The 24,368-nt window shown below is 43.4% G+C and overlaps 1 protein-coding gene across 3 annotated transcripts in view; it reads left to right on the top strand.

Annotated features, from left to right (window-relative positions):
- LOC146863397 (cell adhesion molecule CEACAM8-like) overlaps nt 1–24,368 on the top strand; it is a 185,482-nt gene that overhangs the window by 150,712 nt on the left and 10,402 nt on the right. For all 3 annotated transcript variants that reach the window (XR_014978250.1, XR_014978249.1, XM_085642821.1), the window contains 2 exons: nt 18,080–18,112; nt 20,148–20,191. Coding sequence is in view for 1 of the 3 variants with exons in the window: in XM_085642821.1 (XP_085498947.1) it covers nt 18,080–18,112; nt 20,148–20,191 (77 nt within the window). In the remaining 2 variants the exon portion in view is untranslated. The remainder of the gene's footprint in view (nt 1–18,079; nt 18,113–20,147; nt 20,192–24,368) is intronic.

Raw genomic sequence — 24,368 nt, forward strand, 5'->3', positions numbered from 1 at the left:
ATCTGTATGGGTGGAACATTATAGGCCCAAGATATAACCCTCTAATACATAGGAGAATGGAACAGCTCAAACCTTTTACACCCCTAGATACCACCAACAGGTTTGAGGTGTTTAGTGGACTGGAAGATTGCGATTGATGCCATCGAGTCATAGGGAAGGGGGAAAGGGATTTTGGTGGGGATAGCGGGGGAGATATGGGCGGACGAACGGGGGAAAAAGGTCTAATAGATATTGATACACCCATTGGATACAACGTTATATGTAGTACTGGGGGTTGCACAAGTAATTCTGCCCAGTTTGACTGCAACCTCAAGGCTCTTTCCCCGGCTAACGGAACCAGTAGTCAGATCTTACCAATTGTAGATCCCGTGCCAGGGGATTTAACCCATGTTCACATCTTGCCCCCTTTATCCACCGAGGCTGATAGTTTAATGGAACGGGGTTATAAGATGGCGAGCTGGAATATAGCGGGATGGAATAACAAGGTAGAACGTCTTGGATGGTTAGAATTTATAACCCAGTTTGATATTCTGTGTCTCCAGGAGACTTGGGCGGCCGAAGATGTCTATCTTGACGGGTATGTTGCCTATAATTGCCATGCCCAACCATCCAACATGGGGAGAGCCAAAGGAGGTATGGTGATATTGCTTTCTGTGAGTCTACCGGTTCGAGTAAAAATACACCGGATAGTCGGTCAACACTCTCAGTTGCTGTGGTTACAAAATAGGAATGGGCGAAATGTTTTAGTTATAAATCACTACAACAATGCCTTTAACCACTTAAATACTGACACGGTTGATGAACTTGAAGCTGAGGTGGAAAGCCTATATGGGTGTAATGACGTGCATTTTGACATTTTGTGGGGTGGTGATCTTAACATCTACATGTGTCCACTTGCTGGCGATAGGGTGTGTGGGTATGAGGATGATGGGGGGGAAGAACAGACCCACTTTATGCACTCGGTTTATGGGGATTCTCTTAATTCGTTTTTGTCAAAAATGGATTTATGTATTATGACACCTAGGGGTGACAGTGAGGGTAATTCGGTACCAACCTTTATTGGTAGGAACTGTGCCACGATTATCGATTACCTCATTGTCTCTACCAGTATTGTAGCCAAGTGTTCCTTACCTGTAATAGTAGATCCGTCACTTAGTGATCATAATTGTTTAACAATGTTTCTTTCTTTGTGGGGGGTCAAAGAAATGATGGTACATGGTGTAGTGACAGATATAGTCCCACACAGACCCAATGGCCCTAGAATTAAATGGGGTAGGCAAAACGAGGAACATCTACTTTGTACTATCGTGTCAGCCTGTATAGAAGAGGTGGAATGCTGTCTTGAACCTGGAAAGAATAATGTTGACATTCTAGTTAGTTTCGACACTATTAATAAAAATGTTGCTGAAATTTTAACTGGAAGAATAAAAAAGGGCCCTAGGAGTAATGGGGGATGGTTTAACAGAGAATGTACCAAATCTTTGCAAAGACTTAAAGCTGCTCTCAAGGGAAAACCGAGAGATAAGGAAGCAGTTAATACCCTCAGAAGGGAATATACAATTCATCTGAGGGATAGGAAACAGGAATTAAGGGAAGAGGCTTGGAACAACCTGACTAAAGCAGTGGACCTTAAGGATACCAAGCTTTTTTGGTCCACGGTAAATAGCCCCTTCCTTCAAAACGAAGATGTCCCGGTAATGTCAGCCCAGGTATCTGAGGAACAATGGGTGTCTCACTTCACTAGTATTTTCAACCCCGAAGGATTAGCTGAAGGGGGGGATAATGAAAGCATGGCATTAACCCCCATACCTCTTAATATTACAATTTTAGAGGTAGATGCAGCCATTCGGGCTAGCAAGGGGGGAAAGGCACCGGGCCCGGACGGGGTACCCGTTGACCTTTATAAAGCTGAGATCTCCATTTGGAGCCCATTGCTAACAAAGGTTTTCAATGCAGCTGCGACGACTGCGGCTCCACAGACCTGGGGGGAATCAATCATTATTCCGGTATATAAAAAAGGGGATAGGGGCGAGGCAAAAAATTATCGCCCGATCTCCCTTCTTACTGCTTCCCTAAAAATAATGAGTAGAGTATTATTAAGTCGTCTGGAAGAATGGGTAGAAGATAACGGGATCCTTGCGGATTCACAGTATGGATTTCGCAAGGGGTTGGGCACTATAGAACAGTGCATCAATCTAGATCTCATTATATGTAAATATACACGAGCCAAACAAGGCTCGTTGTTTCTTTGTTTTGCCGATTTATCCAGTGCCTTTGACTTGGTTGACCATGGTCTTCTGTGGTCAACCTTGTTGGATATGGGGGCACCTCAAGATATTATTTATTTCCTGGCCCAATTGTACAGGAATCTGACAGCAAAAATACGATATGGGCAATCGGGGGAGTGTACCCCTAGTGTTAAAATAGGATCAGGCATCAGGCAGGGATGTGTTCTTGCACCTCTTCTTTTCTCCCTTTTTATTAATGCAATTGAGACGGAACTTCGCTCCATAAGTGCAGATGTACCGACTGCAGGCGGTTTGCCCATCCCAATTCTGCTCTACGCGGATGACGCGGTTCTGCTCTCTCAAACCCCTTTAGGGCTGCAAAAACTAATGAATAAATTTGCAGATTTTATCAAGGGGAGGAAATTAAAAATTAATAATTCAAAAACTTTTATAATGCCCTGTGGGAAGAAAATTAAGAACTTAAGGCCCTTTACAGTTATAGATCAAACCATAACAGTGGTGGATAAATTTTGTTATCTGGGTATCACTTTTAATAGTGGGGGGATGTGGACCTCTGAAATGACAAATGTTAGAGCCAAGATGGCTAAGTGCTCTTTTGGCCTATTTAGGTTTGCATCCAAGCTAGGCTCTAGACGGATATTCGACATGTTATACCTATACCGACATAAATGTGTTGCTCTGGCTCTATACGGATCAGGAGTGTGGGGCCACTGTAACAATAACATGCTCCAGGTAGAGGAGAACAAATTTATTAAAAAACTCCTTTGTCTGCCATCTTCTTCTTCAACAAAGTTGATCCATCAAGAGTCTGGCTTAGAACATCTATCAGACCTGATTAGATTAAGACCCCTGTTAGTATGGAGATCTATCTGGTCGAAGGAACAGACTGGTTTTACTAGAAAGATAATCTCCGATTGTCTAAACCTGGATAAATGTTCCCGTATCCCGTGGCTTAACTATATCATTCGAACGTTTGATGACCTTTTTAATTTTAGGGTTTGTGATAACCCTTCCTGTGTTTTAGACATCACGAAGACTGAGATTAAACATGAATTTCTGAGGGTTAGCAGGATGAAGCGTATCGCAGCTACTGTCCAGTTCTCCACACATGTTTTTTATGACAAATATAACAAGGAAGAAATGGGGCCCTCAGGATACCTCAAAATGGTTAATATTCGTTCCCACCAATTTGTGTTAACAAGACTTCGGATGGGGACTGTTCATTTGCTTGTTGCGTATCCTGAAATGAAGATATATACTACTGCCCCCTGTCCGTGTGATGGGACTACTAAACAAAGTACGGAGCATTTTTTACTGCTATGCCCTCTTTATCTCCATCTTCGAAAAATATACCTGAAACCACTTTTTAAAAAATATAAAGTATTTAATATTGTTTCAGCCATGGGGCTTTTATTTGGGCTTAACTCACAGGACATTTGCTATTTTACTGCTGTATATATTTTAAAATCGATATGTATGAGGAAAAGCACCGTTCTATGACATGTGATTAATTTAAAATTTGCTGAAACCTCATGTTTTTATATTAATGTATGTATGTACTTTTATGATCATTAATTTATGATCGAATAAAGTTTTTGAATTGAATTGAATTGACATCATCTGCTGCATAATCTGACAATTTTAACTAATAATTGGTTTGTGGCTGAAACGGATCAAAAGTTACAAAAAAACTGACATGTTGCTGCAAAGAGGACGGCCCTTTGCAAAGGTTGACTGATCACCTCTCTAACTGCTGCATTTGTTTGTTACAATGGTACTAATGAGGCAACATTTTCTCAGAGACTGTTAGCATATGTAAAATGTCAAAATAATAAAGTATCAGTGTAAATATTGCATTACGGAAACTCGCAATGCCTTCAACTACATCCCAATTGTGCCCTGATATAAACACCTTGAAGCAACTCGATTCAAATTACGCACTGGACAAGAGCAAGATGCTGTCTAAAAAAAAACCTCTATAAAGTGGTGCTAATGTGTTTAGGTGTGAAGAAGAAAACCAATCTGGCCACTTTGCGATCACTTCATCTTGCTTTATTTATTTATTTTTCAGGTTTTTACCCTTTTGTTTCTCTCCACCCAGAGGCTTCACTTTGGAATAGAAACATTTCAGAAAAAGAGTACCTTTCCAGCAAAAGTGTTTTTCCTTTTTTGATCCATTTCACAGGGGAACAAATAAACGAGCAGAGGAAAGAGAGGGTGAGAACCGTAGCTTGAAGTCACGGTTTTCAGTAAGTGAGGAGGAGCGAGACAGAAAGAGAGGGAACAAGAGGCAGCTGACCGCGGCAAAGCAGGAGTGGACACTGCCCTTGGCTTCTCTGGGCATGAAGGAAAAGCCAGAGTCCTTCTTCTTCTCTGCTCACCCGCCCCCGCACGCCCAGCCTTATCTGTAGGCTATTTCAGCCGTCCGGGGACACATGTTTTAAACAAAGAAGTAAGGGTACGGAATCGATTGAATTTAAGAAGTACGGGCACGCCGTACCCTGCCGATCCCGCCCCTTCGACCACTGATATACATATGGGTGTGTGTGTGTGTGTGTGTGTGTGTGTGTGTGTGTGTATGTATGTGTATATATCCACACTGTTGCCCCAAGCTGTAAGGACGCACTCCACTGCTGTTCGTTTTCAAAACTTTATTTGGAAAACCGGCATTATTGCTGCTTGAACACTGTTCCCGGACGCGTTTCGGAGTTTCCTCTCCTTCATGGGGGTCTCTGGTATGTCGCAAAGCTTTACCAAGCACTTCCTTTTAAGATTACAGCTCCTCCCAGGTGAGTCTAATAACACAGTGGCATGCTGGTCATTGTAGTGCTTGGTAATTAATTTTAACCTTCCAGTAGGTCCCGCTTCATACCAGTTCGATCAATTCATTGCACCGCCAGAGAAATTGATATGGTCCACACGGGAGTGAAATATGCAGTCCTGTGAATGGTATTGCTGTTTTTAATTGTGCCGAACTTTACTCCTGTAGCCCACTGGAGGGCAGTGAAATTAATTGATCGAACTGGTATGAAGCAGGACCTACTGGAAGGTTAAAATTAATTACCAAGCACTACAATGCAGACTAGGAAAAACAAATGGTTACTTGTCACGGCTATACTGCGTATCATTCGTATGCACGGGGAGGCCCAGCAGCTGCACATAATATGGCGTTGGAAGGATCCATTCCCCCCACGCGCTCTGCTGCGTGCCCGTATCTTTCTGAAGGCGGCCCGAGCTCCCCGCCCCGGCTCATTGACATGCAGGGCCGGCATTGGGATGGTTTCTCGGTATTCCCTGTCTGTAGATAGAGGGCTGATAAATATGGCTGTGTCAACCCCTGCGCAGGGAGCTGCTTGGGAGAATGCCTTTCGCCGATGTATCCGTGTGGGCGGAGAGGGAAGATAGCTCTCGGGAAACCCCGACAGGCAAACGCAGCAGTGTCTGGAATCCGCCCTCAGAAATAATGCAGGGCAAGCGATTCGAAGAAAGCAGTGTGAAATGGAGCCTTTTCTGTCCCTGCGGTTTATAGAGGGGAGTGTGTGTGACGCACATAGATGCATTTGAGCACTGCCTCGCGAGCCAGCATCATGAACACTATGTGATTCTGTGTCGATAGGGTGTAGGTGCTGTGGCGAGACTAACAATTGATTCTTATCATAACTTTATTTGTAATTTAAAACATTCATAATAAAAGAGGCAGGCATGACAGACCAAGCTTAGCACACCGCTGAAAAGTTTGTGTGTATCAGTGTAGGGGCAGAATTGTGGTCATTGTTCAATCCCTTCATGGTTAATTAAATGTAGCGGGGACTGAAGTTTTATAAGGATCACGTCTCTGTCTAGTCAAAATGTAGGTAATAGATCCGTAAAATAAATTGCCTTCCGATTCACGATAGCTGTGGTTTGTGTTTATGTAATTAATGCTCCTAAGTATATAATTGCTTTGGATCAGAAATTCCATTTTTGAAAGTTTTAATGAGTGCATTGTGATTTAAATAATTTATAGAGACGAATATTCCAGCTTCTTATCAAGGTATGTAAATAAGAAAGAACATACAAACACCGCATTGGCAAAAAAAAAAAAAAAAATTAAAAACTCGGGGTCTTCTGGAAATGACAATCACGCCACTTCTCAGCTGCCGTGTTCGCAGTGCGCCTGTCCTCAGAAGCGGTCCTCCGGCCTGGGGTGTGCACCGGTTTCACCTTCTGTGGGAGGCAGACCGTGCCTTGACAACAGCCAGCCTCGCCTGCAGAGGGACTTTGCATTTTCCTGCGAGGGGACGTGGCGGCTGCTGCCAGTGCATGCTCATTCGGTTGTATCATCGTGGACTCCTGTCCGGAAGCCCAGGAGTGGTGCTTAGATTTATTGTACATAATGATATAGGCAGCCATGGATTTTAGTACCGCGTCGGTGTTTGACCGTCATAAAGGTAAGTCAATTTCTGGTAATTTCTAGGTGTCCTGCTTGCCCCCATCCCAACTGCATCCAAACACGCACAGACGCAACGTGGGCTCACCGGCCTTCAGCCCCCCCCCCCCCCCCATGTGTGTCAGCCCGGCTGGCGTCCCTCTAATTGCAGCCGGACCAGAGTACTTCACAGGTCTTTAAAAGACCGTTTGCTCGTTAATGAGGCTTTTGTTGTGTTTCCACCCCTTTTTACAGCCACTCTGCCTATGGCTGGAAGACGTAGCCTCCCCCCCCCCCCCGGAATCTTTTTCACCCCCCAAAAAATTTGGCTCTAGTTGCCCGCCTTTAAAGATCTTATGTTGGCTCCACTTTGCATCCGTCGGTGTTTGCTGTCAGGGATTAATAACAAGCATTTACAATGCAATGGTCTCGGCATTGGTAAAGTTAGAGCTATTGACAATGCCGTTTCTTTAAATGTTTTAAAAACAAAAACATAAACAAAAAAAATGTCATGAGCAATGCCAATAGCTCTAACTTTACCAATGCCGAGACCATTGCATTGTAAATGCTTGTTACATTGGGTATTCACTCTGGACTATCTTTGCGGTGTCAATGTTCGCTATCACCTTCATTCTTCGATTATATTGCGTTGTTATTGTTCGCTTTCACCTTTATTCTTCTGCCATATATACTGGTTTAGGTTCTGGCATTTTTTCTAGCCTTGTTCAAATCTATTCTTTTTAAACATTCACATATTTTCGGTGATCTTCTTCTTCTCTATGCTTATTATATAAATATCTTTCATGACACTTGATACCTTTTACATCAGATTCCACTAACTATGGTTTTCTGCAATACCTTATATTTGTATTTAGGTTTCACAATATACTGTTATTTTGTGTACATGGATTGTGGAAATTGGACTGTATAGCTCCCTTTTAGAAGTTGCAATTAATTTATACCTGGCTTATAAAAAAAAAATTTTCCCTTTTTTTCCATGTCTTCATCATACAGCCTTGAAAAAGTCTTTGTACCTATTTGTGTACAGACGAAACACGTGTTGGCTATCCCTTCGTACATCACATGCATTGGAGAATATTAAACCGTATCGAACATATTGGAACCTGGTTGATTCATCATTTCAATCCCGCCGTATTTGTATGAACATTATGCAAATTATTTCTCTGAATTTATCAAATTTGTTTATACTATAATCTTGCTAATAATCCGTGTTACATTTACAGTACGATCAACTGTGTTTACCACTATTAGGAGTGCTGTATAAGCCAAATCTTTTTGATAACAATTAACATGATCAGGTTAACCGAAAAAGGAGGCATCTCTCTAATCAGGCTATTAGGAAGACCAATAGAATACCCACCTTAACAAATAGCTGTCAGAGAACTATGTAAAAAATTGTCACCAAAAGCAAACCCCAGGGTGAATCACAACCAGAGAGAGTACACCGGAATGAAGCACTTGAACTACAGGATGTTAGGATTCTAAAAATATTCAGAAGAAATGTGTGTTAAAACTTCCTTTAAATGATCATGAATTGAAAATAAAATAGTTCAAGTTCTTCACTTTGTAGTCTTAACTTACAAGTTTAATAAAATGGGGAATCTTAATGGCGATAAGATGTCTCACGAATCAGTAGTACTCGAAAGGTGAAATGGAAGTGTACGACCGCTGCAGGTGTATATTTTCCAATGCTCTAAAACTCTATCAAATATCTAAAGAAGAAGAAAAACCCAAAGGGCATGTGTCAAGACTCCATCATAATGGGTTTGGCGAAGATAGACACTATACGGCATGTGCTTCCAAACTTACGTAATGCTCATTTTAGTCATATGGACTTATCCCAATGGCTCATACTGGTCCCCCTAAGTTCTGAGCATTACGTAAGTTTCTATCGCAATCACGCTAATGTGATTAGCATTTTTTACCGCTGATCCCTGAAGCTATCGCCAAGTAACGACGTCATGTAAATACGTCGCTAACAAGGCGCTAGTTTTCAGCGGTACACGGCAGTAAGAAAACTGCCGCTAACTAGCGTTAGTGGTAGTTATCGCCAGTCCTTGGACATATGCCCCTAAGTGTCTTAACACTGCCTTGTACATAAGCCGCAGCCCCTCACCACCACAACGTCAGTAAAAGTGACGTTGTGGTGGTGATAGGGGCTTGTACTTATGCCCCTAAAGGTCTGTAAATGTGTATGCAAATGGCTGTATGTATTGCTTGCTGGGTGGGTTAGTGAATTTTTGGGTATGTAACTGCATGCGCAACTAGCTTAGGGGCATATGCATCAACATTAGCATTTGCGATTCCTTATTAGCGAAAAATAAGGATTCGCTAATAAGGAATAGCAAAAGGCTATGCATGTAGGAATCGCTATTCAAATAGCGATTCCTTAACATTCCTTATTACCGAATCGGTAATACCGAATCGGTAATAAGGAATACCTACCCATTCATTCCTATGGGCTTGGAGGCCCATGGGAATGAATGTAAAGCCATTCTGTATTAGCGATTCGGTATTACCGAATCGCTAATAGCTGGAGCACTTTCAAGGGTGCCAGGGTGTCAAAAGGACACCCTGTTGCACCCCTGAAAATGATATGTGCACATATGTTGCACACACACATGCTCTAAGGGCATGTGTGTGCGCAACATGACACTTTGAAAAATGCACAAAAGTGCATTTTTCAAAGTTTTTGCAAATTACCATGCAGTTCATCTTCATGGTAATTTGCTCCCCTTATTAGCGAAATCGCTAATTTTTTTACTTTGATGCATTGCATTTAAGGAATCTCACTTTGGGATTCCTTAAATGCAAGAGCTATTTAAGGAATCGGTATTTAAGGAATCCCTATTTAAAGAATCGCTATTTAAGGATTCCTTAAATACCGATTTCTGCTTTTGGGTTGATGCATTGGGATTGGGTATTTTTTACTTAATACCGGGAGCTAATAAGGAATCGGTATTTTACCGACTGGATTTTGGCTTGATGCATAAGGGTGTTAGTTCCTACTGGATACATACGTGCTGTGTGGGTGTGTGAATGTATGTGTAAATGCCTCTGTTGCTCTCTTACTGGTTGTATGGTTTTGTAAACAGGTATGTGAGTAGCTGTATGGGTGGGTGACTGGGTGTATAGGTGTGTTAAGTGCATGTGTAGCTGAGTGTCTGAGTATTGGGTACATTTATGCTTGTACACATATGTGAGTGGGTGTGCCAGTGCCAGTATGAGTGTGTAATATATTTAGGTAAGTGTGTGTATATGTGAGTAATGGGGTGTTTGAATGGTTTTATGGGTGTGTGACTGAGTGTGGCAGTCAGTGTCTGGCTATAAGAGTGCTGGGTACATAAGTGCTTTTATCAGACCCCCCAGGATATAGCGGCATGGATTCGCAAATTTAGCGGCACAAATATGGAAATTTAGCGGCACAAATATGGAAATTTAGCGGCATTTTTGCGGCACTTTATTTTACTCATAATCATTATTTTTCAGCCTTAAATCAATGGAAACTCTTTTAGCTGTTGTTTCACCCCTTCTAAGAGCCCCTGCAGCTCCACTCTGCATTTGTCAGTGCGTTTCTGTTTGTGCACCTCTGTCTGTGCGTCTCTGTCTGTACCTCGGTGTCTGTACGTCTCTGTCTGTATGTCTCTAACTGGGCATCTGTTTCTGTGTGTGTCTCTGTCATTTCTGTCTCTGCATCTCTGTATGTACGACTTTGTGTGTGGGTCTTTGGATGTGTTTCTTGATCTGTGTGTGTCTCTGGATCTGTGTGTGTTTCTGTCTCATTGTGTGCACTCTGTCTTAATGTATGCGCTCTGTCTCCGTATGTGCCTTTGTGTGTTGTGTGTGTGTGTGTGTGTATTTCATTTTGCCACATCAATTGTTTGTGATTCTCTTTCTTTTCCCTGCAAGCCCTTTAACCATTCGCTCAATTCATCTGTTTTTGTCCCTGTGGATTTTTCTACACTGGATGGGCGAAACACTACATTCCTCACTATCTCCTGCCTACTTAGGTCTTGCCCCCAACATTTCTGGGTGTCCCTTAGGAATGTCTGCTTTGAGCACACAACCTGGTTCAGGTGTCACAGAATCCCAGGGTTTTCCAAAAACGTATTACTGCCTAGACTAGTTGTTTTTCAATCAATGTCTTAACAGTAATCTTAAAAAGATTGATTGAAAATTTGCTGATATCACCGTTAAGTTTAAATGGTACCTAAACCGCCAACAGTTATGGGGACTCAGCAAATTTCTTTACCTTGGCGTTTTGCTAACTGGAAGAAGAAGTTGTATATTACGCATAAAGCGCCATTAGTTTAGAGCTCTGGGGATTTCATATCTAATATTAAAACATATTGTACATACAGTAAAGACACAAATACTCCCATGAGACCTGTGTGAGCATGCTCCATAGGAAACCTGGGTTTATAGGCACATTATGGCAAGACCCCTTTTTGCAAATGAACAAGGGTTATACAAGCTAGAGGGAAAATTCCAGTGCCCAGAATTGAATCTAAGAAAGAGTATCCCGGGAGCAGCAAATCACTGTGAATTGGTATTCGTACCCTCAAAAGTATGGGTGCTTTTCCAGCACTTACCTTTATCAGGCTCTTCTGGAAAACTGCGGTTCCCGGGTGAACACTGGTTTCTTGTGAGGACTATTTGAGAGGGTTACTTGAGAGAGCGGTCACAGTTATAAGGGGATCCATGGTGACAATTGATTACGTGGCGGGTCCTGTAAAAGTTCCCTAATGAAATACTTGAGTCTGAACTGAAAAACAAGTAGCCATGAGGAAGGACACTAAGAGATGTTCGAATTATGATTTGGTTCCTCGAGCCCTCAAACAGGAGTATGTATTATTTAATAATAGGTGTATGGTTGGGCAGCTTATGGAATTAAGCGTGGGTCAGGTACATTTAAGGGAATTTGCATGCAGTTGGAAGGGACTTTACAGAAAAGAGATAAATACTTTCCCAATTTGTCACATTTTTTAATGTAGTTTGAGTGACAGTTTGTTAAATGAACGTACATCAATACCTAAATAAATTACATTAAAAAAGAGAGGATTGCGAAATAACACCTGCCACTGTCTGGGTGTTTAGCCTGAGTTCAAGTCATCATAACAGACAGACGCACAAGTTACAAGTTACAAAACATAGTGCAAGGCCGATTTCGCAGGCACTTTTGTAAAAATTGCGGCATTTCTACAAAAGTGCCGATTTCGCGGGCACTTTTGTAAAAATCGCGGCATTTTTACAAAAGTGCCGATTTCGCGGCAAGCCGCGAAATCGCGAAATCGCGAAATCCTGGAGGGTCTGTTTTATGGGATTATAACTGGGTGTGTAAGTGACGGCCTGACTTTGTGAGTGGGTGAAATTTACATACTATTAAATTATATACTATAAGCACCAACATCTAATTTCAAACACATTCATTCATACTGACTTAATAAAATTAGTATATTTTCATTATACCAATTTCTCTTTCTCCTTTACCACTCACTCTACTTTTAGTCAAAGTTGTCATGTAAACTACCTTCTATTTCGCCGTCTAGTATAGTGTCTAAAGGCTACACATTTTCTTTCATCTTACATACACTCCTAATGTTTTATCTAATATACTTTTTGCTACTACAAACTAATATATATACCTGTAAATTAATAAAAACATAATTTTTTTTTCAAACTTTTCACCAATGTAGTTCTCCAAATCACGACCTCATTTTAGTTCCATGGACATCGCCACCATCCAATCAAATTTGTTCTTTTATATTCTACCTCCATTTTAGCTCCCTTTTTCTTTAAAACTGCCTAATTTTACTGCAGCCTTCTCCTCTGTGCTACTCCTCCTTCCCTCCAAAATGATCAAAGTACAAATTATGGGTTATAGTTTAGTGTATTGAGCATCGTGGATCCCAAACCAAAGCACATCTTCAACACAGAATAGCAACAGGGTTTCCCCAACCAAAAGCATTTATGTAAAACAACAACACATTTAATACAGTAGGTATATAACTGGATACATGTCTATCTAACAGAGTGTGGGAGTACCTCTATGGGTCTGTGAGAAGGTGAGTCAATGGTTTTGATGTTGCATGAGTGGGTGAAAAAGAGGATGTATGGGTCTCTAACTGGGTGTGTGAGTGGGGGGGCGTGGACAAAATGGTGGTGAGCACACACTTGCTGTGCTGAGCTCTGATCTAGGCCAGCCCAAAGAAATCCTTCATAACTTCTGATCTGGCCAGGCAACTGAAGCGTGACACACAGTGGTGGCATCCTGCCTGCCAAACCGACCCTTGCAGCCCAAAAACAGATGAAAAAGGGACCACTGGCAGTGATCGCCCTCGACCTGCTCAAAGACGCGTACCTTGAGTAGCTGCGACCCGCCCAGCCACGCAGCAGATCAGCGCCCGTTGAACCACATCTGCCACCACCCCCTGATACACGGTGAGATGGGGAAGGGACACTCCTGCTCCGCTCCACTACCGGAGTGGTGCTGGCCGTGTAGCCTGATGTGGAGCTAGGTAAACTACTAGCCAATAGACTGATCGAAGTAATACCACTGATCGAAGTAATACCCATACTGGTACATGAAGATCAAAATATTTCATCCCGGGAGGATCAACGGGCTGAACCTGCGCTGCCTATTTACGTTGTTAGAATGGTCACGCACATAATCTATACCATGGATAGCATCCCTAGACATTGAAAAGGCATTCAATACCTTGAGCTGGCATTAATTGCTGGCAGTGTTGTCTGGTTTTGGCATAGGCCCTAACTTTTTGAGGTGGGTACGCAAATTATATACGAAGCCACAGACTAGAGTGAAGACAAGCCACTCCTTCTCCCTACCATTTGCGATAGAGTGTAGCACAAGGCAGGGCTGCCCACTGTCGTCCATTCTATTTGCATTGGTCATGGAGCCATTGCCATGCAAGCTGCGCCAACGTGTACTCGACTGGGGCATATCCGCAGATCAGCGGTGGCACATAGTGTCTCCATACGGCGATGACAAATTAATTTACCTGTGTGGCCAGATCGCTGTTTTGTGGGAACTAATGGCCCTGTTCAATGACCTTGCACAGGTCTCGGGCCTACGGGTCAACTGGTCCAAGTCAGCAATGTTCCCAATGAAGATACTCTCAAAGGCACAGAGACACGCCATGCCTCATACACCTTTGGAATGGGCGATCAACATCTTCAAATACCTGGAGGTCCAAGTTTACCACTCTAGCATAGATACAATAGATGGCAACTGAGGAAGAGCAATAAGTAGGACTCGCACAGCTCTCCCATTCTGGCTGAGTTTACCCTTATCCCCCATGGGGCGGATGGCCATCTCTAAAATGCTTTTAATCCACCGGCTTTTATACTTTTTATCCACATTCCCTTAGAGACTGCTGCAAAGAGTATTTAAAGACTTGGAGTCACTCCTTGTCTCTTTGATATGGGGGAGCTCTAGATCTAGGGTGGCTCTCCGAAAACTGTATTTACCGCTGTCAGACGGGGGCCTGGGTGCAGCAAACTACGAGCATTATTACGCTGCAGCACATCTGCAATGGCCAATAAGGTGGCTTGCGAGGAGCAACCTCACCGAACTTGTCACTGGGGCGCTATCTTGGGGACAGCCAGCAATATTGGAGCGGCTCTCGGGTTCCACTACCGTGCTGCAGAAATAACAAGGCATTATTCTAATAGTGGAGGCGAGACGCAATTGGTCCAAATACGTGTTGTCTAGAGATCAGGCTAAATCATATGCTTCTAACCTGCTGCTGGAAGTCTTACTGGGCTCACTTGCTTGTCACGGCCGCCCAGAGTTCAAGTCCTGGAGAGTAAGGGGGCTGGACGTTTGGGGCAACATGTTTGCAGACTTGCAATTACAAACCTTTGAAGGCTTAGTGACAGACTTTGAGATACCACAGGGGACGTTCCTGCTCCATGCATTGCTACTCGGCAGTTCCTCCAGATATGGGATATCGATCGCACTGAACCTGCTATATCACAACTCCTAAAAACCTTACTGACACATGGGCGTGGTAAGCACGCAATAACAGCAATCTACAACTGACTGCCTGCCTCTTTTGACATCAGTACATGCTTACAGGGATACGGAATTGTCAACCACCATCACCCACAAACAGTGGACACAATGCATCAGCTACCCCAAAATTATATCCACAAACGCCAAACTGAAGTACACCCAATTTAATTATTTACATCACACATACTTAACACCACATAGATTAGCACAGATGTATCCTGCTTCCATTGATGCATGTCCCAGACGTCTAACCTCAGAGGCAATATTTACATATATGGTATGGACATGTCCTCGCATTCAGTTATATTGAAACAAAATTGCGGCTACACTCACAGAGGCGGCGGACACCCCAGTGACAGTTCAGGCCACTCATTTCCTGTTGGGAATCGCGAAGCGCAATGCCTCCCGCAAAAGCCTCAGTACATTTTTGGACCTGGCTGTGGGCCTTGCAAAACATAAAATAGCAATGTCTTGTAAATTGCAACTTGGTCCCAACACACAATCATGGCCACTCAACCTCCCTAGGGCAATAATCGCAGAACACACAGTGCAGCTGTCTAGTGCATCAACCCCATTCAGTGGCAAGAATACTTGTCGTTCATAGAGACTAAGTTATCCGCAACACATCCGACCCCAACATAGGTTACACCCCTGCCGAATACTCCTAATAGATCAAGCCCTCATACATATGTAAGCACAACGCATCTCTATGATGCGTGGGGCCATGCCCGGTAAGTGTTCCAGGTCGGGCTGTGGGAGTGTCTCCATCCCCCACCTTTCCCCCGCATCCACACTCATCTGGACACACACATGGCTCCATGCCCCAGCTCACCAATGACCGAAACTAGCACGAATCAGACAGGGGAGATCGAACATCTTTCCATAGCTAGCAGTTTAGTTGTTGTGTATTGTAATAAAAACATTGTATTTCTTTGTTTTTTCCTGCAAAACTAAAGAGGATTAATTTCATCACTGTGTTAGGTTCATTGTATTTGAGATACCCTGACACCCCGCCTAAGCTGCTCAAGCAATTGTCATTGTAATGCTACGCATAAGATTATTGTCACAAGAAAATGACTTGTATAACTTGTTGAAAACCAATGAAGAATATTTAAAAAAAGAAAAAAAAACTTGGAGTGTGAGTAGGGGAGTGTGAGTAGGGGTATGGGTCACTGTGCGAGTGAGTAGGTTTGTCACAGACTAGATAGGTGTGTGAGTGTGTAACTCGGTGTGTCAATGGCTGTGTGAGTGGTTATGTGGGTATATGAGTTACTGAGTGGTTGTATGGATGTGTTAATGGGTGTGTAGTGGTTTTATGGGTTTGAGTAGCTGTGTAGTGGTTGTATGGGGGTGAGTGGCTGTGTCAGTGGTTGCATGTATGTGTGAGTAACTCTGTGGGTATATGAGTGGGGGTGTCTGGTTGTATGAGGGTGTAGCAAGTGTGTGAGTAACTGTGTGGGTGATGTGGGTGGGTTTGTGCATAGCTCTTTGCGGGTGGGTGTGTGAGTGCTTCTCTCACTGTGTCAATGACTGTGTGAGTACCTGTGTGGGTGTGTGAGTAGTTGTATTGGTAGAAGAGTTTTTGTGTGAGTGTCTGTGCGGGTCTGTGGAAGGGTGTGTGAGTGCCTGTGTCGGTATGTGAGTGGGTGTGAGTGTCTGTGTGGGTCTGTGAGTGGGTGGGTATGAGTGCCTATTTGTTTTTGAGTTTTATATAGCTCAAACTAGGCCCGAGAAATCAGGTATCAGAGCGCTTTACGTGAGCACCAGTTTTGTTTCAGATAGACACATTCATTTTTGTTAGGCATGGGGAGATTAAGTGATTTGCCTAGAATCACAGGATGTTGAGCATCGTTGCCGAGACTCAAACCCGGATCCCCAGTTTGGAGGTCGACCGCTCTAGCCATAAGGCTACATCCTCTCCCAATATTTGGGTCTGTGAGTGGGTGTGTGAATGTCTGCATGGGTCTGTGAGTGGATGTGCCAATGCCTTTGAGTGGGTTTGTGAGTGCCTATGTTTGTCTGTGAGTGGATCTGAGAGTGCCTGCTTGGCTGTGTGAGTAGGTGTATGAATGCGAGTGTATGTTTGTGAGTGGGTGCATGATTGTCTGTGAGGGCCTGTAAATGGGTGTGAGAGTGTTATGTATGTGGTTGCATATAGTTAGTATGTATTAAACACTATATTAATGGACTGCGTTTGTTAATTTGAAAGTATACAGAGCTTCTCCCTGTTAAACATATTTGTAGTGTGCTTTCTCTATAGGCAGGTGTGCCAATGGCTGTACTATTTTATTGAGTTATTTGAGTTTACTGAGTTGCATGATCTGTGGTCAGTTGCTTGTCTAGAAGAGTGCTTTGATAGCAAGGTATATTTCTGTGATACAATGTTCTGCACTTGACCATGTGACATGTTTCAATTCATTTTATTTCGATAGCTCTAAGATGTATATTGATCTGGTGTGGGGGACATTGCTGTTGAGTTGCAAGTGTTTTGCCAAGAATACGCCTTTGCTGAGTGTCTGTCACGCATGTTCAGATTCAGAAAGAGAATTATGACCATTGTAGGAAAGATGTCCCATAATGAATATTGTTCAGCTTTTGGGTGTCCAAAGTTACCTGATGTGTGTATGTCTATTTCATATTGCTTTGGTGGTTTTGTGGTATCTGGTATTCTTGTTTTGTTTGTAGAACATGATTAGCTACATTGCGTGGCAGACTTTAGGCACCTCAGTGGCTGTATAGAAGGTAGGATCTGGGGTACATAGTGGTTAGACCAACATAATGGTTAGACCAAGAAAGGAGAGTGTTCAGACATGTATGAACGACGACCAGCATGTTGCCTGAGCGAAGTGGTGCTTGTGATGAAGGAATAAGGACCTGACTGGGGATTAAAATTAGAAGATATTCTGTTAGTGTAATACTAGCCCCAGAGCGTATGATGCAGCATCTTCTACATCTCTTCCTATATGTTCCCTCACCTCCTACTTTTAATTCAATTTTAGCATTAAATTTACCAGAATGCTATTTCCTTTATGAATTAGGAAGTCTGAACTTTGATAATTGTGTCTTTAATCTGTTAAACACATTAATTTCACCTGCTGCTAAAAATGCAAGTTGGTTATTTTTGAACCAATAGTATCCCTTGTTGTGCAGGAATCATCTCACACATTCGGAGTGAGTCTATACTCTGTGACGGAACCAAAATGAGATGCCTGTGGACCTTTAACTATGATCAGAATTAGTTTCTACTCTATGCTTACCTGTTGTGCCCACCAGATGACCAAAGGTGGGGTATGGTGTTTGAGGGAGGCCTGCTGCTCTCTCTTAATCTAGCCATCTGATGACCACTTCTCTTCTTTTATTCCACAGGCGCAATCCCCTGATGCAGACCACACTTACATGGTAAGACAAATGTAAAGTATCTCTCAGCACGGAATGGTTAGGAGAGGCTGACAGGGGATGAGGGTGGAGGGGCGGGTGGGCTGGCAGGGAACAAACATTTTTAAAAATATACCACTTACCTCTTACACCCATGCATCTCTTCTCAGCTTCTCCGGTGAGTCCCAGAAACAGGAAGCACCCAGGCTTCTCTAAGCCAATCACAACCCTGCAATGCATTGTTATGATTGATTCCCCTAAGCCAATCACAACATGCATTGCAACCCTCCCCATCCTATCTGATTTTATTTTTCCTGCTCTGAGAGCAGCGGGGTGATGCTCCTCCGCCTTAGAGGTGGAGCCACCCCTGGGAATGGTGTTTCTGATTGCTTACATAAATGATATTTCTTGATACCACCTCAAGAGTCCTACTTCTAATTACGTCACCTATGTAACTGCAACACAATCTGGTGGGAGGTTATGAAGGTCTGGGTTCTGGACTACTCTGTCATGGATATCTAAGCATACAAAACAGAATCTTACAAACTGACATAAGATACTCTCTCATATAGATTGGAGAATAGTTTTAGCAAATGTAATTTTCTGGCTGGCAAGGTTGTGCTTGTGACAATAATGCATTTTAATTAACTCTCCAAAAGCCTTTTGACGTTGTACGTTGTAAGAATAAAACCAGGGACTATTAATTGTAAAAGCTAAATATTACCAGTCCAGAATTTAAATCTTTGGAAACAATTAAAGAAATGGCATCAAGTGTGCACCTAGAGGAAGATGACAACCTTCACTAAGAAGCATCCTACCATAAAGTCAGATCTCTGCTGTAGGGGAGTAGAGTGTCGACTGCATCAGTTGTACATTGGAAGGTGAGGTGTTCCACAAGATGGCTGTCTTCACTAACAAGTACCCTACCTCACATTTGGATCTCTGTTGTTGGGAAGTACAGTGTGAACAGGACCACGTGCATGTTCAGAGGCGAGATGTTCCAAAAGATGGCTGCCTTCACTGAGAGCAATTCTGCCTTACAGTTGGATCTCTTCTGTAAGGTAGTAGAGCGTGGATTCCTCCTCAGGCAAGAAGGATTATCTAGTCAGCAGTTTAAGAAGAGCTCAAGGAAAGGTTTACCATGCAGAAGGTCATATTCACACAGAGGGTCTGTTCTCACTTTATCCTGATTCTGGTAGAAGTCCATAAACAAGGCCCGTAGGAGACTCCATTCCACTGTTTATCCACTTACCGAAATCACACCTATTCAGTGACATGTGAAATACAAGCCTTCTCTCATTGTCATCAAGAATACAATGTAAAGAACAACGAGAGAGCTAGGGAAGGATGGGGTGCGTCCGTATCCCCTGTTCTAATGTAAGTTTTATCAATGGTGGACGAACCCAACGATGTGTGATACGATCACTGTGAGACAGTGTTTGGGAACCCACTGGGTTGGTTAAAAGACCCTCACACACCAACCTGGTTGGTGTCATGCTTCATCTTTGGGGTCCCAACCGGGTGGCCGAATGCCCCCCGGTTGTGCTACAACGCCTGTTTACAGTGGAGCTGGTGTGGTGCAAGAGTGTGATGTCGTGAAGATTAAAAATATCTCTGAGAATCCTTGCCGTTAAAAATGTATTACTGGCGGCTCAGGATATAATAAAAACTGGATATGTGATGCAACTACGAAAGAAATTATTATCTAATAGTTGTATGTGTGGTAGGTCACGCCGAATGCCCCCCGGTTGTAGCACAACCGGGGGGCATTCGGCCACCCGGTTGGGACCCCAATGATGAAGCATGACACCAACCAGATTGGTGTGTGAGGGGTCTTTTAACCAACCCAGTGGGTTCCCAAACACTGTCTCACAGTGATCGTGTCACACATCAAGAATACAATAACATAATATATAAGAGAAACAATATAGCACATAGTATGGGGTAAACACATAAAACAAATGCCACAGAATGAAACTTGTTGTAAGACTGCCCAGGTCAATACAATCCAGCTATGTATCTTCTGAAGGTGTCCTAATACTGTCTGTTTTGCTTGCAGGCATTAAAGCATGGAGCCCAGACAACATACAGTCACCTTCAAAGGTAACCAATCGTAAACATCACCTTCCTGTCCTCACTGCCATATCTGCACCATTTTAAGCCGCTGACAGAAGCCATAAAAAGGCCCAGCATAGCATGAATGGAAAGAGTGACTGAGGAGATAGACCACTCTGGGGGCCAGATTTATTATTTTTAGCACAGCGCAACAGAGCAACCAAAGTATTAATTTAAAATGACCTGCTGCTGCTGTCCTCCCCTGCACTGAAGTTCTTAATTAACGCACAACCTTTGCACCATGGTGCAGAGATGTGTGCATGCTGTCTAGCATATGACATACTGGAAGCCAAATCCTTCCAGCACCAACATCTGGCCTGTATTTAATAACAGTTCAGGTGTCGCAGCAAGGCAAGTTGCTGAGCGGAAGAGAGTTGAACTGCACTAGAAAAGGCCTGAATACTGCTAAAACCTGGTATCCAACATTCTCTGTCCTTTCATGTGTGGGCTTTGAAATTCTGAATTTGGGGATAAAGGTTACTTTATGGTGCAGAATGCTGGTCACAGACTGAGCAGAATGGCTATCCACAGCCTCTGACAATGTTCTGTACCTATACCCTGAGAACTTAGGGGGCAGCAGGGAGGCACACGCCCTGACCTTGACTCTAAAGTTCGTCTTTACATCTGTAGGTACAACTGAGGGTGTAGCATGAGGCAGAGCAGCAGCAGCCTCTAACGATAAGGACACTGCAACCTGCCTCCTAATGTATCCACTGAGGGGCAGAGAAGGGTCATATGAAGACTGTAAATTAATGCTTCACCCTTCACTGGATCAGCACAGAGTAAGGCTTAGCACCAGCCTCACACTGAGGACTGAACTGCCTGATGGCCACCCTGGTTGGCAGTGTGAGTAGATATACCTATAAGAATAATAAGATATAGGAACTTGTAGCTGTCACTAGTAGACTGTAGTCTACTTAGCGAGTTCGCAACACTGTGCACAGAGGTCTATGAGTTGCAGTTCATTTCGGGCGGGTTGCAGTTATAACTATAACTTTTGAATTTCTAATGTTTGTGTAGTTTAAGTTTGTTTTGTATAGAAATAATAAATTAGGTTTTCCTAACTATAACTAATCTTTAACCTCTGTTCATAAAATTAAACATTTTGGAAAAAAATGTGTGTCAAATCATACAGAGGAGTGTTGTCGAGTGGAGTGCTGTAGAGTATATTAGAAAATTGGAATATGGAGCACTCCAGTGGAGCGCTCCAAGATTCTACAGGCCGGTAAAGGCCCGCTAAGCAACATTCCAATGTTGTTTTCAAAAAGGCCTCTCGGAGCCCGAGGGGATTTAAACCCTGTCGGGCTCCGAGAGGCCTTTGTATTATTTCAGTACAGCCCAGCTACGAAGGGCTATAAGGCTATTAGAACATTCTGCTACTAGAGAGCAGAATGTTCCAATAAATAAAACAAGGCCTCTCGGAGCCCGGACCTTTAATGCTGGAGCAGGCCTTTAATAGCCGTTATAACTAGGCGGGCTATAAGGCTATTGTAGATGAGAGTGTCGTATAGTATAGTAGAGTGGAGTAGAGTGATGTGGCATAAAGTTTCTAACCATAACTTATCCTCAACCTTCAAGCTCTAGTCACCAGTCGACTATGGCAATGCACTGTAATGAGGAACCACCACCAAACTCATGAGGAACTCCTGGAACTCTCTGTTGTGCTCCTGGAACTCTCTGTTGTGCGTGCGTAGCGTAGCTCGTGACCCGTGACCCCAGTGCAACGCCCAGCAATCTGACGCGAGGACGCCGAACCGAGAAGACGAGAGACTGCAGGAGACGGAGGCTTTGCTTGCTTTGTCCGGCCTCCTATAACGTGGAAATCGCCTAACTATTGACGACGACATAAAACGAGCTAAAAATCGGCAAGAAATTGTTTGGAAATGACAGTGGATGTGCCTAAAGGGTGTAAATGTGAGGGGCAAAATGCATGGAGCCCAATATAAACGTTGTTAAATACTGCAAAGGCAGACAAAGCGAGGAAGGCAGGCACGAGTAGCCAGCCTCGGTGGAAGGATCTGCTAGAGCAGGAAGGGAAGGGCACGGACACGGCACGCGTCCTTGCATAAAAGCATAACAGAGGTAAGTGGAAAGTCTCTTTTATTGTTTAATTGGCGGCTACCCCTGTTTTTAAGGACTGTGTTTGAAACAGGGGGCCAGTAATAGGAGGGGCATCAGAATCTGGATTTTGAGAAGTTGCCACATTATTCGAAGGGATTAATTATGGCCCCCAGGAAGAATAAAAGTACCCTGGAACATATACAGAAGAAAAAGAACCTTTAGTGGATCAAGAGCCTCAGGAGAAAGTTTTGTGTGCCCAGGGACACGATTAAAGCGAGGTCTGAAGAAAAAAGAGTCAACGCAAGTGAGAAAAAAGGGGGGTACAGCTTCAAACTGATTAAAAGACTTTGTGGGGAAGCACTTCAAAAAGGTTTTTTCACCTGCAAAGTCTCCAGATGCAGAGGCTGCATTGTGGAAAGGGGATACCTCCTTAATTTTTGATGAGCACACAATGGAATCAGTAATTTTGGCAAATCAATCCCTCCAGTCTTTACTATGCCACAAGGGACTAACAATGTCTCCTCGATTATCCTCATCCCGAGGCTGTTTCTACAGGGCCCAGCCTAGGACCCCCTGGAAACAAACAGTGGGGATTTAAGGCAAGATGAGGAGAATGCACCAGTCCTCAGCAACGCCTGCCTCATCAATATTGGAACTGATGATAATGTTACAAAAATCGCTCCAGGGGCTCTTAGAAGTCACGATGTTAAACCATGATATTCTAAAAACACAAAAAATGCATCTATCTAAGATTGAGGGGGAGCTACATGGTATCAGGGGACAAATGCCATCAATGTAAAGACCTGTCCGTGACTCCCAGTCCCTAGCTCCGGTTGCGGTGGAGGTTGTGAATGTAGAACCCTCTAACATAACATAACACGTGTATTTGTAAAGCGCACGTTCACCACTACGGGTATCTTGGCGCTGAATAACAGATGTTTATTGTTACCCAACTCAATGGTACTCATTTTATCGACCTCAGATGGATGAAAGGCTGAGTGGACCCGCCGGGATTTGAACCTGTGACCATGAGGTCGAACACAGGCCCCTGCAGCAGACGCATTAGTCCACTGAGCTACCAGACCCGGCTAAGCCAATCACGAGGTTTATATCTCGAGATGACCGATGTTAGTGAAAAGAAGGGGCGACTATTCTAGATATGGCTTACTCAAACGGGGGAGACACATAGGAAGAAGGGCTCAAAAAAAGGGCAATGGCAGGCCAGCGAAAAGAAGTAGGAGGATCGAGGTAATTTCAAGATTAGTCGAACAAGAGCCAATACCAAAACTCTCTAAACCCTCAAGAGAAGTAGTGAGGAAAGAACTAATTAAGGAACCTTAGAAGCAAGTAAAAAAGGCGCAATTGAGTAGAAATCCAACTTTTCAGGAGAAGCAAGCAAGGTATATAGCACCTAATGCAGCCAGAAAACCCAGTAATACCCATTACCACGAAGAGAGGCCACATCTGGGTAATAAAATAGAGGGAGGAACTAGGAACTATACCCGTCAGCCACTCATGGCTCCTACAGTGGTAAGGATGGAGGATACAGGGAAGAGGTGGCTATATTTTGAACCGGTGCAAATGGGAAGGGGAGGGAAAAAAACGAAGAAGAGTTCACACATCTAAACAGGTCCCAACTCCTCTACTCATTCGCCCACTGCCCAAATCTGAAAAGGAATTGAGTCAAAAGATTTTCGACAGGTGGGTTTTAAACTAACTATTGATGGGAAGGAGATTACCAGGGTACACGTTTACTCCGACCTGGTAAAGATTGCAATAGAGAAGGCGGAGAGAGAGATATTAAAGGAAGGGATACGGATAGTACCCAAAGAAGTAGTAGAGGTAAAATACAAAGAACCTCAAGGAAAAGCCTTATTAAGGTGCCACGCAGGGTTAGGAAAGAGACAAGTGAGACTACTAGAAAAAGAAGTAGGAGTAGGATTGGGAAATCTCAATATAGTAGCAAACAGCTCAGATATTGAAAATTTTGGGGGGAACTGGAGTCACAGAACAAGCCCTGCAGGGCCCTCCCAGCGGTATTTAAAGGAGATTGATGAAGATGGGTACCTTAGCGATGTAGAATAGGTAAAGAGGTTGCCTCATG

Source organism: Triturus cristatus, chromosome 2_2 (assembly GCF_964204655.1).
Source record: "Triturus cristatus chromosome 2_2, aTriCri1.1, whole genome shotgun sequence".
NCBI classification, from domain to species: Eukaryota; Metazoa; Chordata; class Amphibia; order Caudata; family Salamandridae; genus Triturus; species Triturus cristatus.